Source organism: Ursus americanus, chromosome 17 (assembly GCF_024610735.1).
Source record: "Ursus americanus isolate L20-20 chromosome 17, mUrsAme1.1.p, whole genome shotgun sequence".
NCBI classification, from domain to species: domain Eukaryota; kingdom Metazoa; phylum Chordata; class Mammalia; order Carnivora; family Ursidae; genus Ursus; species Ursus americanus.
Window position 1 is genome coordinate 21,873,302 of NC_142143.1, and position 18,005 is coordinate 21,891,306.

Genomic DNA, 18,005 nt, shown 5'->3' on the forward strand with positions numbered 1-18,005 from the left:
CTTTTTCTTGTCTGATTGTTCAGGGTAGGATTTCCAGTACCGTGTTGAATAAAAGTGGTGAAAGTGGATATCCTTGTCTTGTTTCTGATCTCAGCGGAACAGGTCTATCATACCGTTGAGTATGATGTTAGCTGTGAGTTTTTCATATGTGGCCTTTATTATGTTGAGGCATGTTCCCTCTAAACCTACATTGTTGAGGGTTTTTATCATGAATGGATATTGCACTTTGTGAAATGCTTTTTCTGCATCTTTTGAAATGATCATATGGTTTTTATCCTTTCTCTTATTGATGTGATGTATCACATTGATTGATGTGGAAATATGAACCATCCTTGCATTCTGGGAATGAATCCCACTTGATTGTAGTGAGTGATTTTTTTTTAATGTATTGTTGAATTTGGTTTGCCAGTATTTTGTTATGCATTTTTGCATGAATGTTCATCAGGGATATTGGCCTGTAGTTCTCTTTTTTGGTGGTGTCTTTATCTGTTTAATATCAGGGTAATGAGGGCTTCAGAGAATGAATTTGGAAGCTTTCCTTTCTCTTCTATTCTTTGGAAAAGTTTGAGAAGAATAGGTATTAACTCTTCTTTAAATGTTCGGTAGAATTCACCTGTGAAGCTGTCTGGTCCTGAACTTTTGTTTGTTGGGAGTTTTTTCTATTACTGATTCAATTTCGTTGCTGGTAATTGGTCTGTTCAAATTTTTTGTTTCTTCCTGATTCAGTTTTGGGAGGTTACATGTTTCTAGGAATTTATCTAATTTCTTCTATGTTGTCCCACTTGTTGACACATAATTTTTCATAATATTCTCACAATTTTTTATTTCTGTGATGTCAGTTGTTATTTCTCCTCTTTCATTTTTTTTTAAAGATTTTATTTATTTATTAAAGAGAGAGACAGCCAGTGGGAGAGGGAACACAAGCAGGGGTAGCGGGAGAGGAAGAAGCAGGCTCCCAGCAGAGCAGGGTGCCCGATGCAGGGCTCGATTCCAGGACCCTGGAATCACGCCCTGAGCCGAAGGCAGATGCTTAACAACTGAGCCACCCAGGCGCCCCTCTCCTCTTTCATTTTTGATTTTGAGTCCCCTCTTTCTTTTTTATTTTTGATGTGTCTGGCTAGAGATTTATCAATTGTGTTGATCTTTTCAAAGTACCATCTCCTGATCTGTTGTTTTTTTTAATTTTCTATTTCATTCTTCTCTAATCTTTATTATTTCCTTCTTTCTGCTGGTTTTAGGTTTTGTTTGTTCTTTTTCTAGCTCCTTTGGGTGTAAAGTTACATTGTTTGTGATTTTTCTTGCTTCTTGAGGTAGGCCTGTATTGCTATAAACTTCCTCTTAGATACATCTTTCGTGTATCCCAAAGATTTAGCACCATTGTGTTTTCATTTTCATTTCTCTCCATCTATTTTTTTAATTTCCTCTTTGATTTCTTGGTTGACCCATTCATTGTTTAGTAATGTTTCTTAACCTCCATGTATTTGTGTTCTTTCCAGACTTCTTTCTTGTGGTTCGTTTCTAGTTTCATAGTGGTGTGGTCAGAAAAGATGCATCGTATAACTTCAATATTTTTTAATTTGTTGAGACTTATTTTGTGGCCTAACATCTATTTTGGAGAATGGTCCATGTGCACTTGAAAAGAATGTGTATTTGTTTTAAGATGATTATATCTGTTAAATCCATCTGGTTCAATGCGTCATTCAAAGCAACTGTTTCTTTATTGATTTTGTTTGGATGATTCATTGATGTAAGTGGGGTATTAGAGTCCCCTACTACTATTGTATTACTGTTGATTACTTTTTTTTTTTAATATTTGTTATGAGCTGCTTTATGTATTTGGGTGCTCCCATGTTGGCTGCATATTTACAATTGTTGTTATCTTCTTGTTGGATTGTTCCCTTTATGATTAGGTAGTGTCCTTTGTCTCTTGGTACCATCTGTTTTGAAGTCTATTTTGCCTGATATAAATATTGCTGTCCTGGCTTTCTTTTCACTTCCATTTGCATGATAAATGCTTTTCTATCCTTTCACTTTCATTTCAAGACTATGTGAGTGTTTAGGTCTGAAATGAGTGTCTCGTAGGCAGCATATACATGAGTCTTGCTTTTTTATCCATTCCATCACCCTATGTCACTTGATTTACATACAAAGTAATTATTGACAAGTATGTAGTTATTGCTATTTTGTTTTGTAGTTCTCTGTTCCTTTCTTGTCCTGCTCTCCTCTCTCATGGTTTGCCTGCTCTCTTTAGTAATAAAGTTAGTCTCCTTTCTCTTTATTTTGCATATCTATTACCACTTTTGTTGTGTGGTTACCATAAAGTTTGTATGTAACATCTTATGCATATGGCAGTGAGTACTAAGTTGATGGTCACTTAAGTTTGAACCCATTCTAAAAGCACTAATTTTTTTTTTTAAAGATTTTATTTATTTGTTTGACAGAGATAGAGACAGCCAGCGAGAGAGGGAACACAAGCAGGGGGAGTGGGAGAGGAAGAAGCAGGCTCCCAGCGGAGGAGCCTGATGTGGGGCTCGATCCCAGAATGCCGGGACCACGCCCTGAGCCGAAGTCAGACGCTTAACCGCTGTGCCACCCAGGCGCCCCTAAAAGCACTAAATTTTTACTCCTCTCTCCCCATTTTAGGTGTATGGTGTCATATTTTACATCCTTTTATTTTGTGAATCCCTCGACTGATTTTTATAGGCATACTTAATTCTGCTTTTGTGCTTCCTACTTTTCTTACTCCTGCTTATAGTCTTTCCTTTCCACTCTAAGAGTCCACTTTAATATTTCTTGTAGAGCTGGTTTAGTGGTCATGAATTCCTTTAACTTTTGTCTGGGAAACTCTTTATCATCTCTCCTATTCTGAATGATGGCCTTGCCAGTTAGAGGTTTTTTCTTTCAGCACTTTGAATATATCATGCCACTTTTTTCTGGCCTGCAAAGTTTCTGCTGAAAAATCAGCTGATAGCCTTATGGGGCTTCCTTTGTATGTAACTGTTTTCTCTTGCTGCTTTAAAAATTCTCTAGCACAACTTTTTGCCATTTTAATTACAATGTGTTTTGGTGTGGACCTCCTTGGTTTGATTTGTTGGGGGCTCTCTGTGCCTCCTGGATCTGGACTTCCATTTCCTTCCCAAAATTAGGTAAGTTTTAAGTTATCATTTCTTCAAATAAGCTTTCTGCCCCCTTTTCTCTCTCTTCTTTTAGGATCCCTATAATGCAGTGTTATACTGAATAGTGTCACTGAGTTTCCTTAATCTAGCCTCATTTTTTGTTAATCCTTTCTTTCTCCTGTTCAGCTTGCTTGCTTTCCACTACTCTGTCCCCCACATCACTGATCCATTCTTCTACTTCCTTTAGTCTATTTATTCCCTCTAGTGTATTTTTAATTTGTTATTGGGTTCTTCATCTCTGATTGGTTCTTTTTTATGTTTTCTATCTCTTTGTTGAGGGTCTCACTGAGGTCCCGTACTCTTTTCTCAAGTCCAGTAAGTACCTTTATGACCTTTATTTATTTATCAGGCATATTATCTCCGTTACTTATCTCTAAGAGTTTAGTTGTCTTGCTGTGATTTTGTCCTGTTCTTTTCATTTGGGACATATTCCTGTTTCCTCATTTTGTCTAACTCCCTGTGTCTGTTTCTGTGTGTTAGGAAAGTTAGCTATGTCTCTTGCTCTTGAAAGTAGTGGCCTTATCAACAAGAGGTCCTATAGTGCCCTGCAGTGCAATGTCCCCTCTTCATCAGAACCTGGCACTTATGGGGTATTCCCTCTGTGTGTTGTGTGCACCTTACTGTTGTGGTTGAGCTGCTTTTGCCTTCAGTCCAGTTGTCTTCTGTGGCTCTCTTTACCTGTTGTGGGCAGGGTTTGGTTCCCTGTGTTGTTAGTGGGCCAGTCTGGGGCAGCCTTGGGCTTGAGTTGGGTTAGACCAGGTATTTTCCAGAGCTGCAGGAGCACTGCACGGAAAGCATTCTCCCTGTGTTGTCCCCTGCATTTTTGTTGATGAGTGGGGCCTGTAGTCAGACCAGATATCTGCCCCCAGCCCACTCCTGGGGCCACAGTCAGATTGCTTGTGTGGTTTTATTCCCCTTCCCCCAGGGCAGAAGTCCCTTTGAGGTGGTGCTGACCCCTGTCAGGGCTGCTTGTATCCTGCCATGCTTGTGGTGTTGCTCTGGATGGACTCGCAAGGCCAGATCGGGGGGTGGGTCCACAGGAGAGCGTGGGGGCAGGGCATGCTGTTAGCAAGGTAGGTGGAGAGAGTTCTTGCTGCAGTGGTTCACACGGGTGTACCCATATCCAGGCTGGGGGGTAGGAGAGGGAAATGGTGCTTGCCAGTTCTCTTGTTCTTGAAGTCTCCCAAAGATCTCGGCCCCTCCAGCACATGCTCTGAGATTAGTAAGCAAGTCTTCCTCCCTCCTGTATACCCCAGGTGTTTTTCAAACTGCTGCTTCTATGCTGTATCTTGGTGGGGTATTTGTTATGCTGCCTCTTTAAGGGCAGGGACTCAGTTTCCTGTCACTCTCTGGCTCACTGATTTTCAAAGTTCCAGGTGTGTTAAGCCCCACTGATTGTAAGAACTCATGATGTTAAGTCCCTCTGGTTTTCAAAGTCAAATGTTACAGGAATTCATCTTCCCAGTGCATGTCTTCTGTGCCTGGGGTGCCTGGTGTGGGGTCTGCTCCTCTCCCCCTCTGCACCCACAGGATCCCTCCTTTAGGTCCTGCAGGTGTTTGGCTCCCAACTGCATCTCTGCCCTTTCCACCCTCTTCAATGTGGGCTCTTTTTTACATTTAGCTGTGAAAAGTCTTTTCTGCCAATCTATAGGTCATTTTCTGGGTTATTTACACTGATGGGGGTGTTCTCTAGATGTATCCATGGGATGAGGTGAGCCTAGGATTCTCCTCCCCTGCCATCTTCCCTGGAAGTCCCCAGAACAGAATTCTTGTTTTTCCCCTCAAAGCTATTTATACTCTGTCTTTCCCAGCTCAGTAAATGGCATAACCATTCACCATGTTGCTCAAGCCATAAATCTAGAGGTCATCCTTAATTCCTGTCTTCCTCCAACCACAGTGTACAACACATGAGCAGATTCCATCTACTCAACCCCTAAAACATGTCTCCGATCCACCCATTCCTCTCCATTTCCTCACTCTTCTCATCCAGGCTACCACCACTATGCTCTCCAGAACTACTGCAGTACATGTCCTAACAGTCTTCCTTATGCAACCAGAGTGATCCTAAAACACACATCAGATCATGGCACCACTGCCCCAGGTACCTAAACCTAATTTCCCACCGTGCTGCTCTCTGATGCTCAGGCCTTCCTATTCCTGCAACAGACCAAAGCTTATTCCTACTTGAGGCCTTTGTGTCACCTGTTCCTTCCACCTAGCAGAGTATCCCCCATCTTTCTGCACAGCTCACTCCCACTTGTCATTCAGGTCTCAGTTACATGAAGAGGCTTTTCCTGGGCCATCCATTCTGAGGTAGATACCTAGTCACAATCAACTATATACCTGCTTTTAATTCTATTTCCCCCCTGCAAACAAACAAACAAACAAACCTGTAAGTTAAATGTCCAGTTTTCAGAATATTTTTGGATTATCTCTTAGACTATTACATTCTTTCTCAGATGGCAGGTGCCTCCATCTGACTTTACTCTGGTCTCTATAAACTTCCAGAAGAGCACAACTGGGTTAGGTGCCATGAGGGCTCATAAAATATTCATTGAAAAGCCTTCACTGAGAAATACGAAAATACATAGTGAATAATACTGATGTCCTTTAACTGCCGCAACATCCCATCCCCCTCAGCTGGTGTCCGTGTTCCATTTCCCTCAGGTCCAGCTGATTATTGTTGAGAAATATTCCATGATTCCTAAGAATATGTGAAGTCCTTCCCACAGCCTTGTGGAGATACAAATGAGACCTTCCCAGGCTTTCTTGCCCCAGCATTCCTGAGCAGAGCAGGTGGCCAGGGCCAGGGCAGATGTAGAAACACCAAAAGGTGAGGGAGCAGTGCAGTGAAAAACTCCCTCCAGGGCCCCTCCTGAGAGCTCACAGCTCAAGCATTACCCAGGAATGGCCTGTTTGACTTTATATGCACAGGGGCTAAAATGGTTTTAACCATTTTATAGCTCAGCTCAGTCTGGTTCAAGGCTCAGCTTGACCTGGCCCTGCTCACCTTTTCACCCTCCCATCTCCACTCTCCGACCTAACTGCAGCTTCTCAACCAGCCACTTCTTTTTACCATAGGAGCTTTGCACATGCTGTTCCCCCCTTTCCCTGCTCCCTCACCAGGCAAACTCTAGCTCATCCTCCAGCTGTTTAGACATTACCTCATTCTTTTATAATATCTATTCAGTAAGTACTTATTGTGTACCTCCTATTATTTACTGGGTTGCCAGGAGCTTTTCTAAGTCTGGGGGAAACAGTGAAGAGAACAAAATCCTACATTGCAGTGGAGGATGAAGGAATAAATATATGATGTGTGTGGCATAAGGATTATAAAGAACAGAGCAGAAGAGAAGAGAAGTTAGGATGCTATTTTGTATTGGGTGAAGAGGTGAGGAGGTGATGTTTGAGCTGTGACCTGAGTGACATTAGGGGGCAAGGCATGCAGGTGTCTGGGGAAGAACATTCCTACAGAGCAGATGATGGGAGCAGAGGCCCTGGGTGTGGTCTTGGCATGCAGGGAGAAGCAAAGTCAGTGTGGCTAGACTTCACCTTGAGGAATTCGGGTTTATTCTGTCATGGAAATTATTGTAGACTTGAGAGCTGGAGAGTGACATAACCTGGTTCACCTCCTCTAGGAAGTCCCCTGGCTCCCTAACTGCAGAGCACCCTCCCTCCCTCCATCCCCCTTTCTCAGTATTGAAGTGTTTCTGTGTTTGCTCCCCATCTGTGTGCCTTCAAGAGCAAGGGCCAGGTCTCATTCACCACCCACCCTTTGAATGTCTTGCATACAGTCCTTATGCAGTAAACCTAAATGAAAAGGACAAACACACGATTCTCACATACCTGTTGGTCTGTGACAGGACTGCAGTCCTGTCAGGGCCTAGTACTGGTTTCCAAGAAGTGTTAGGAAGCATGTTTGCACCCCGGTACAGGTACCGTATAACAGGCATCAGCCTTTCTGTTCTAAAGCAGATCGACCCATCTGAGCAAAAGACTTTGGCCAATCTGCCATGGATCGTGGAGCCGGGACAAGAAGCCAAGAGAGGAATTAATACCAAGTATGAAACCACAATTTTCTGATACTCACCATCCTCCTGTCCTCGCGGTGCCTTGCACGCTGAGCAGTCCCGGAGCAGGCTTCCCTTCGCGCCTCAGTTTCCACCCAGCCCAGGAGGAAGACTGCTCTGTTTGTGTGGCCTTGTCATGGGCGAAAGGCTGCTGGCCATTCCTGGGGACGTTCTTTCTGCACCAGTGACAGAAAGTGTGCAACCAAGACTTTCCAGCCGTAACCCCTGAGAGGCATGAGTTGAGATTTTTTGCTGACTCTCCCAACTCCCCTCCCTGCCACCACCCAACGTATTTCTAATGACTTTGCCCCCAACACTGCTTTGCTGAATTTGGGGATAACACCTTTTTAAAAAAAGGTACAGGGGATCTCTAATACTGCCTAAAAGTATAAAAATCTTGGATTTTTCAGTCAGCAGTTTTAAAGGTAGAGTCAGAACAGAACTACCCAGAAAACACCTGTAAAGTCGTATCATTGAGCACCATTTCATGCATAAGACAAAAACCACCCCCATGATTGCCAGGAAATCCTGTTTCCCAATTTCTATATTTGTGGGTTTTATATGTAATCAACCATGTCAGATAAAGAAAACATTTACATCTATGGATTGATTCAAAATTTAAGAATGATTCAAAACAGAGGAATTTATTATGCACAGAAAAGTGTGTCTTGTATTAAATATTTTTATTAAAAGAATGTTTCATTAATGCACTGATAAGAAAACTAGGTTTAGTTGTGAAGGATGTTTCTGGTTTCATTTCAAATAACTAAATTTTTACTGCTACCACCAAGAGGACTGGCTTGGGTGTGGCAAAGTGCTGATGACACTCCCCAGAGCAGGAGATTAGGGCAAGCAGACTGGCATCCGACCGAAAGTGCTGACGCAGCCATAAGCTGCAAAGATTGTTTTTTTTTTAACCTTCACAGTGTTTTAAAGAAAACGTTAAAAAACAAAATGTAGGGCTCCTGCTATCAAGATTTCTGTCATGGAAACCTTGTTTGAGAAAGGTGTTAATAAAACTCTATTGCAAAAAGTTTTTTCTAGAAAAAATACAAAAAAAAAAAAAAAAAAGAGGAGAGATTCCAAAGTAATAAAACTCTTTTCTTGAAACAAATAAATGTTTGCTTACTATTTGATTAAATAAAATTTACTTACATTTCTTTAAGGTATTTTAATTTTTTTAATGTCTCTGTGGAGTATTTGTATGATACCATAATGTATATTTATGTAGAATCAAATTATATAAACAGTACCAATATCATTATAGAAAAAAGTAACATTTTAACGTATATTGTTCTAACTGATCATATTGTGAATCATTTTGAAGTTCATTATAGCGATATTGATAAATTGTGGGGTTGTCTTAATGTTTTTTTTTATTAATATTATTTCAAACCCGAGGATTATCAGTTATTCATCAGTTGGTGAGTTTTAAAGAAAGATAATTAAATTTTATTTCAAACTGACAAATGTAAATGGATTTAGTTCAGTGTTGAAGAATTTTAATACAATATTAAATTACTTGACCTGAACAGTTCCTTGTATATATTTTGCCTATTCACTGTTGATATGTATGTAGTAAATGGAGAATAAAATAACACTGAAGTATGGTACCGAAAGGTAATTGTATAGGAGCAAAGTAAATAGTAGCTTTGCTGAAACAGAAACATATGTGTAAATATGCTTGGGCTTCCAGTTATAAATTTTGTAATTTTTGTCATTATTTATATCCTATAAAAAAAAAGCACACAAAATAAAACGGAAATTGTACAGCCACCGGTGCTTGGCATCATTCTGTGAGCACCCTCCCACTTCCATTTAGGAAAAAACCCAAAGGCCCAGCCTCCTCAACATCTATAGCTAAAGGGATTTTTTTTAATTGGCAAAATTGAGAAAATTTACTCATTTCTAAGTTCAGCCAGTCTGAGAATGATACATTGGCCTTTAAATTTCAGCCAAAAAATCTCCAATGTCTTTAAATATTACAGTAGGCTACAAGGAGAAATTGCCGAAACAAATTTCTAAAAGAGCAAGGACCACCCAAATAGACTGTCTGTGACAGTACAGATAGCTTGTTTGGAAAAACATCTACACGTTTGTCTCAGGTTGGGCTGCTAAATGAGATATCAGACTGTGTGGCTTAACAAATGTATTTCTCACGGCTCTGGGGGCTGGAAAGTCGAAGATCAAGATGCTGGCAGATAGGTTTCTCTCTGAAGGCTCTTTTGGTTTGCAGGCATCTGCCATCTTGCTGTGTGGTCATATGACCTGTGTGTGTGTGCACGCACACGTGCTCACTCGCAGAGAATTAAGGTAGCAGCAAGCTCTCTGGTGTCTCTGCTTATAAGGGCACTAATCCCACTCTGAGGGTCCCACCATCATGACCCCATCTAACCTAATTATCTCCCAAAGGCCCATCTCCAAATACCATCACTTTGGAGGATTAGCCTTCAACATACGAATTTTGGTAGGGGTTAAAATTACATAACATCAATCCTTCCATTTTTCTAAAACGTGTGCTGCAAGTCAAGTGATCTAGGGCCACGTTAGCATTTCACATTCCATGTCCTGTGACTTTCAGGAGAGCTCCCCTGCACTGCTGGATCGAAGTCTGTTACTCTTTGAAACACACCAAAACAAACAGGGTGCTACCAGCCTGACATGCACAGACCCATGGCTTTGAAAACACTGAAACCAACCTGAGAGGGGATGCCATTCACAGAGGCAGAGTGGGCAGGTTTCCTGAAGAAAGGTTTGGGCTGGAATTTTAGATGGTAATGCTTCAACTCGGCTAATCTGGCCCCTCTTTATCTTTGGTAACCACCAAGAGGTCAGCAGTCCTCTTCTCTCTGTGGATCAAATGCTTATTTGTATCAGTTATGGTCCCAGCATGAAGCAGATGGCACATTCCAATTGGGATATTTTAAGAGTTGTTTAATAGGATACTTACATAGGTGTTGGCAGCATGTAGGGGAACAGACGGGTGGAACAGTGTCCCTGGGCTGGTAATTGCCTGAGGGAGAACAGGAAAGGAGAAGGCTGTGTGGAGGGGCTGCCAGACAGGCTGAGGGACATGGCCAGCTGTAGTGAGGGAGCCAGGGATTAAAATACCCTGATCTCACTATCCACCCTGCATTACCTGAACCCACTGGAAGCCAGAGGACAAGGAGCTCATTGATATGGTCTACACAAGGCAGGGAAGAAGAAGGAGAGGTATGAGGGGCAAATGGAAGAGAGCCAGCCCACATAATGAAGAAGAGATATGCAGCTGATTTCTTGAAGGGGAAGTCTGACACACTAGTAACTGCAGTATCCATGGGGGATGGGGATCCTCGAATGCTCATATTATTCCAAAAAAGAACTTGAATTACTCTTTTTTTCTTACATTATATTCTATGATAAGTTTGGGTGAATGAACCCTATGAAAATTATGCCTAGTTAATTCATTAGTAAGTCATGGCCCCAATGGTTTTTCTCAAGACATACCAGATTTTCTGTTGGGAATATTATTGGGGCATATAATGTTTGGATATGATGGGCCAGAACACAGGTTTAGATAATGAACAAATGGCCAAATTCTCAAAAATAAAAATTCACACTTGGACCCCAAGTAACATTGCTCCTAAGCTACTTCCGAAAAGAAATGAAAATGTGGTAAATGGGCTAGCCTTCAGAGTTCAGTCTTCTCCCACAGAACTGGAATATAATGACCATGTTCAGAAGTCTATATGGAATAAAGCCTTTTTTTTTAAGACACTAAGTTTTTCAGTTCTCTTTTTATATAAGGTATTCACTGAGTATGTTTCCTATGAAAATCAAGCAATCTGACAGTAATAAACACATTTTCTTAAAATATAATTGGGGAACCAGCCAATGTAGGCCAACAGAGTCTATCTGCACCAAGGCTGCATCAACCTGCCCCCTATTCCATTCCTGTCCCCCCTACACCCAGCCCACCCCACGCCCATTTACTGCTGTCTGTGCAAATGTACAAACAAACCCTGGCATCTGGCTGCCCCAGCAACAGAGTCCTGCTTCCCACAGCAACCAGCTCCAAAGCAGACAGAGAATTTCCTTAAGCTCATTGCCCAATCACCATCCTGCATACATTAGTACCCATGAGCCAGGTCTTATTTTTGTGGGGGAATTAACCCTAAGAATTTGGTGCAGACCAATTCCACTTGCTTCCTCTCTTCATCCCAGCTCAATCTACTCACTGAGAACTTGCTCTGTGTTCAGCGTGGCACCATTCTACTTAGAACCGCTAATGCTAAGATGACCATTCCTGAGCCAACATACTGCACACTGTGCGTAACTCAAAGAATTATAGCTACAAATTATTTATCATCAAAATTGTTTTACTCTCCAAAACCCCAGAGACCTAGGTTGGTAAAAGCTGCATAGGCATTTAACTTTCCAAGAGTAGTTAATGACCAAGGACATAAAGACTTAGACTGAAACAGACTCTGCACTGAACAGCTCCGTTAGGGTCACCCCAACAGCTGAGGTTTTCTCAGGGGTTCAGACAACTGAGGAGCATGCATGTCACAGACTGCACGAGTGCAGCAGAGCGAACGTGCAGCTTCCAAGCCCTGCCATTCAGGAGACACCTAAGTTATGTTTCAGAGGGCAGTACGAGCAAGCTGCGCTGGAGTCCTTCTTACCCATGACACGGTAATAAAAGCCTGTTCAAAGCAATCCATATTCAATACTCAATTTAATTGTCCTCCGGATATCTCAGTGCCTCAGTCAAGCATGCCGACAGCGGCTCCCTGAGGAGCCTGCAGCTCTCCCCCTTACTGCCTCTCCTCAATAAGACACGTGAGAAGGAAAGTCAAGAGGCCTCCAAGTAAAAAGCAACATCAGCTGTTTTCTGACATATGAGAGGCTGATTTCTCTCCGCTTATCAAAAGTGTATGCTCAGTTTTCTGAGAGAAACAAAAACAAAAACCCCAATGTGCTAAGTGTTGAGTCAAGGGAGACTGGGAAGTTCAGGAATACCATGTGAGCAGGCCACTTCTGGGGTGTGTGTCTGGGTAGCGAGGTACAAAGTTGCAAACTCACATGGCTTCAGAGCCACAGGTGACATGAATGAGTGGGGCTGTGATGATCCACAGAGCACCTGCCTCATCTCAGGGGGCAGCTGCTACTTACTTTCAGCTAATTGTTGCCAGGCAGAAATGAAGACCCTGGGTCAACAGATTTTCTAAGAAATCAGTATTTATGCAAAATCACCAGATTTTCAAATGCTGGCAACAAATTCAGCATTTAAAAAAATAAGTGTGGGCCAAATAAAACTCATCTGTGGGCTGGGCGTGATCCATGCATCACTTCTTTGTGACTTTCTGGATTCCAAGCTTCAACAGCCTCACAGCTAGCTAGATGTCCAGTTACTTATCAGAGGAGGAACAGTGCGTTTGTGGCTAGAGTAAGGGGGTGGAGGAGGCAGAGATGCAGAGTCACTGACATTTGCTGGACTGCTCTTATACACCAGGTTGGTTTATTCAGTATCAGGAACTGAATTTAGGGACTAGTAGCAAAGACCAGAAATAACAGTCTCTTTAACAGGGAAGGGCTGAATTTTTTCTCATGTAACATGAACTTCAGAAATAGTAGAGGGCTGGAATGGGAGGTCCACAAGCTCCTTCTACATTCTTATTCGGTCACCCTTAGCATATGGCATCTGTAAGGTCACCTCATGCTCACAAAATGGCTGCTGGAGCATTATCCAGCACATCCACATTCCAGATAATAAGAAGAATGATAATGACCTATGGTCTCCTGACTCCCAATTGAGTACAGCAATCTTTTAGGAGCTTTCCTGGAAGCTTCAAGCCACAACTCATTGGCCACCCCTACACAGGCAGCTGGAAAACACAGCTGTTGATTTTAGCTGAGCACACTACAGCCCCCCAACAATTCAGGAGTTGTTAGTGACGAAAATGGAGAGACTGGATATTAGGATGGCCACCAACAGTGTCTGCCATGATGGGAATAATCATGGTACTAGGTCAAAAGTGAAAGCAAGTACACAAAGGTGAGACACCTGGATAGAGAAAGCCATAACCAGAGCCATGATGATAATAACCCTAAAATAGTTGCTCTATAAATTAGCCATCAAATCCGAGCAGGAAAGATCCCCTCATCTCTGTTAATACAATAGGCATACCAACCGTCTGTGCTGCCCAGCAACACTCCTGAGGCTGTCCTAGCAAAGCAGGCACGGCAGCACACTGTAGAAGCAGTCATCAAAGTGTAGCTGGCAGCTGGACAGAAGACGGCAGTGGCCTGGCCATCAAGGGCGACACAGCAAAGGGTACTGGTTCGCAACCTCCACTGACCTCTGAAATCACCTGGGAACTTTAAAACAGTACAGATGCCTGGGTCCCATCTCCAGAGATTCTGAATTAACTGGCCTGGGATGAGGTCCAGGTTTAGGGAGGTTTTTAAGTTTTCCAGATAATTTTGGGGCAACAAAGTGTAAGAAGCTTCACCCCTGGATGGATGAGGCCCTCCTGCTCCCTGGGAAGCAGGTCCTTAAGAAGATTAAAACATTTGCTGAAAGTCACACAGCTAGGACATTAGTGCAGCCAGGATTTGAACCTGGATACACTTGACAGCCAAAGCCAGAGTTCTACCATACTCCCAAGCACCAGCCCAAGCAGCAAGCCCAAGGTCTCTTCTCCATTCTCATTCCCAATCCTCCACCACTCGTGGGTGCATGCGCATCCCAAAGAGAAGAAAGTTTCAGACAACCCAAAAGAAAGCAGATGACAGCTTTCCTGCTGAACAAAGTCTGTCTCCCGCGAGCTAACAGCCAAGAAGATAGATCTACCATGAGACAGAAAAGGATGCCTAGAGAAAGCAAAAGTCACAGGTTCCCACTTTGTAAACCGTGGAAACACGGGCAGTAAAGGAATGGAAGTTTATAACTGAAACAAAAGATAATAATGCTATTGAGACCTATACCGGATGCCTGACATATCTTTCAAGCCTCACAAAAAACTCTGCAATCAAGTGTTGTGGTCCCTATTTGACAAATAAGGAAACTGAGGCTCTGAGAGGCTACACCTTTTCAAATGGAAAAGGAGAAAAGAAAATGAAATCGAGGTGGCAGAAAGCATGTGGATCCACTGACCCCAGGGCTGCCGCTAATCTCAAATGAAACTCCTAAGAGTTTCAAAGTAGAAATAAGCATCTCAGGGGGGCAGGCCATAAGGCTGCCACCTTCCCTGCTCAATGCTTGAGTCATCTGAGAATTGAGACCAGGCTGGGTAGTAGCCAAGTGCTGACAAACCCAAAACATCCCCCAACCTCTGCCATCCACCTGGCTCCTATCAGAACGGACCCTGCTTCTTTTTTCAAAGAGCAATCCCTGCAGGGCAGAGATGGGCTAACCAGAAAACCAAAAGTAGAAGCTCCTCAAGAGCAGGGACCACCTCAGGGCTTAGGATCAGTCATGACACATGATCTGAATGCGTGAAATAAATAACGAAGTCAAGTCACAACTGAAATGATGCTCCTGCATCCTCTCATCCAGGGCCTTTAGTGAGGTGGCCAACTGCATGGACCAAAACCCCAGCTCCACCACTTTGCCGTGGGGCTCTGGTGACTTAATCTCTCTGCACCTGTTTCCACATCTAGAGAACAGCGATAATACCTTGCAGCCCTGTTGTGAGGATTCAATTAAATAATGTGTGGGATGTGCCCAGCATAGGGCCTGGCACAGAAAACACTGGTAAAAAATAATAGTTCCTCCTTCCTTCCTCCTAAAAAGGATTTGTTAAGGTCTCAGAAAGTTATTTGACAGAGTGGGGCAAATAAACACAAGGTGAGGGGTTTAGAATCAATGCTAACTGAAGATGAATCAGAGATGAGAAACCTAGATCTCCAGAATCTTCTCCAGCTGCTGAAACCCAAGCCTTGACCCTAGACTGGTGTTCATCTGCCATAAACCCAGGAGGATTCCACTTCCAATTGAAACTGACATTCAACTTGTAGCCCAGTGGGTCTGGGTCTCTCTATAAAGAAAAGAAAATCAGGTTTGGACTGTGGCCCTAGCTTTGTCACCGATTAACTGTCTGGGGTGTAGTTCTTCCTCTCTAAGCTAGGACTGCAGAGTCTGCAAATCCACTCAAGTGCTGTGAAGATAGAATAAGGGCTGGGCAGTCCCCTGAGGGGGGAGGCAGTGAAGATTTGAACGGATGGTGAGAAGGTGCGCTCCGGCTCCTCCCAACAGCCACCTCTGTACTGAGCAAAAGGCTTCACCCAGCTACTGCGTGTTTTCCAGTTTGAGCAGTTGCTCAGAACTACCCCACCGAAACTTGGGCCTGATGTGCTCTCACTAGTCACTTACTCTAGCCCTGGGTTTTGGGAAATTACAAAGGCAGATTTTCTGTTCGCTTCTCTGTGATACTATTCCCAGTTCTGAAGGCCTGACCTCATAAATGAACTTACAATGAACACCAGCAGCTCATTTTCCTGAATCATAATTTAAAAGAAAATTTTCCAAGTTTTGGTCTTCTTACAGCATCAGACTTAGAAATAATATGATGTTGATGCCAAATGACTTCAAAGACCTGGTCTCTGATGAGTCTCACGTTTGATGCACATTTTTCTGCCCCTTCCCCATGAATATACACAACTACACAATAATTCTATGGTTAAACTCATAGCCCAAGAGCAGCTGATATTCTAATTCAGGCATTTAATAACTGTATAGTATCTCCAAAGTTTTAAGGGGAGGGGTTATGAGCAAGGAAATCTATACAAGTGACAATCTTCAGAGACCAAGAATTATGCAAAAATCATTTCCTCCTTCTCTAAAGGTCAGTAAGTGAATTATAATAAAAACAATGTTGAATAGATTGCCATACTTGCCAACTTAAACACTTCAGGGACATGTTTATTCATTTCATATAATCTAGAAGCAAATCTTTTTTATTCAAGTGAAGTTTTACTTTCCTCTAATGATGCTTCACAATAAAATGCCAAACTAAAACAGAAAGATAAAGACAATGCCGGTGACGTGCTACTAAATTAGTCCCTTGATATGCTAGTGCGGACGGAGAACAGAGAGTGCGCTATGGGCATGCAAGCACACATACAAGAATTTCAATCATTCAACAAATACTTATTGAGACTCCAAATGGAGCCAGGCTTCTGTTAGACTGTGGTGTAAAAGACATAGACCTGGCTTCATGGAGCTTACGATCTAATGATGGACTCCAATAAGTAAACAATACAGGGTGATAAAAGCCATGGCAGAGAAAAGAGGACACTATGAGAGGGCTGGGCAAACCTTCAGCAGAAGGGTTATCTCAAAGAATATATGAAGGATAAGAAGGAATCGGGGGAAAAATTAGGCAGGAAATAGGCAGTATAGAAGAGAGAACAGCATATACAAAGACCAAGAAGCAATAGAGCACACAGCAGGTGCAGGGTTGTAGAGAGAAGTGACAAGATTAAGATGAGCACTGTGGAAAGATTAAGCAGAGGGACATGACTGGTGGCAGAGACAGCAGTCAGGGAACTGCTGCCAGGTCAAAGGTGACAGGACCCGAATTACACCAAGGAATGTTTACTGAGCACTTTTTTGGCCCAAGCACTGAGGTAAGTACTTCATGAGTGTTATCTTATTAAATCTTTACAACAACCGTGAGAAGAAAGGATACCCATTTTACAGATACAACAACTGCTGATATTTTCTTGCTTTCTTGTTCTCTATTGTTCCCAATCTCTCCCAACAACTAAAGTGTATTTATGTACTGCCCTGGCTAATACTTAAAATAGTGCTTGGCACGCAGTAGAGATGCAAGCCATATGGGAAAGACAGGCAGGTGGCTGAACAAACAAACAAAATAAAGGCATTTTGCCCAAAACCACAGAGTTAGGAACCCACGCCCACTGCATTCACTATAACTTAATACATCACGCTGCAATTCTTGTTCTTTGTGGTCCTTCTCAGTCTCTGTGCTGCTCCCTCACCTCACCAACCTCAGCCTGCCCTGGACTCTGGCTTAGGACTCCAATCTTGTCTATCAACATGTGTTTCACTGCTGATCTCATCTAATCCTGTGGTTTTAAATACATTGGATTCACTAATGATTCTCAGATTTATATCCCCATCACAGATTCTTCCCATGAACGCCAGACCCTTTTGCCCAAACATCTACTCAACATCCCCACTTGGACGTGTAACAGCCATCTCAAACTTACTATGTCCAAAACCCCGCTCCTTTCATAACCATCTTCATCTCAGATAATGGCAGTGCTAATCTTCCAATAGCTCAAGCCAAAGAGGCCAAAACCTTGGTATCATTCTTAATTTGTCTCTCTCATCCACTGGCAAATCCTATTAACTCTTATCATTAAAATCTATCCAGAATCCAACTGTTACAACCCCTACTGCTGCCACCCTAGTCTGGTTGCCTTCATTTTGCCCAAATTATTGCAAAAGCTTCTCACTGGTACCCCTGCTTCTACCCTTGCCTGTCCCCCTTTTCAACTGATTCTCAATTTCCCACTGCCAGAGGAGCCAATTAAACCTCAAGTCAGATCACTCCACTGCCCAAACTCCTCCAGTAGCTCCCATCTCAGCCCATCTCAAAGTCCTTCCAGTAGCCTAGGAGGCCCTGCATGGTGATGCACCTCTTGTTACACCCCCCCCACGCAGTCTTCTCCAGCCACACACCGGCCTCCTTGCCCGCTCTATAACGGAGCAACCCACCCACTGTTCTGTCTTTGCACTCACTGAACT

The 18,005-nt window shown here is 42.8% G+C and overlaps 1 protein-coding gene across 1 annotated transcript in view; it reads left to right on the forward strand.

Moving 5' to 3' along the window:
* LOC123780713 (ankyrin repeat and sterile alpha motif domain-containing protein 1B) overlaps nt 1-8,658 on the forward strand; it is a 371,480-nt gene extending 362,822 nt beyond the window's left edge. The window contains exon 12 of the mRNA XM_087868839.1: nt 7,152-8,658. Coding sequence (XP_087724965.1) covers nt 7,152-7,259 — 108 coding nt within the window. The 3' untranslated portion in view covers nt 7,260-8,658. The remainder of the gene's footprint in view (nt 1-7,151) is intronic.
* The last annotated feature ends 9,347 nt before the right edge of the window (nt 8,659-18,005 follow it).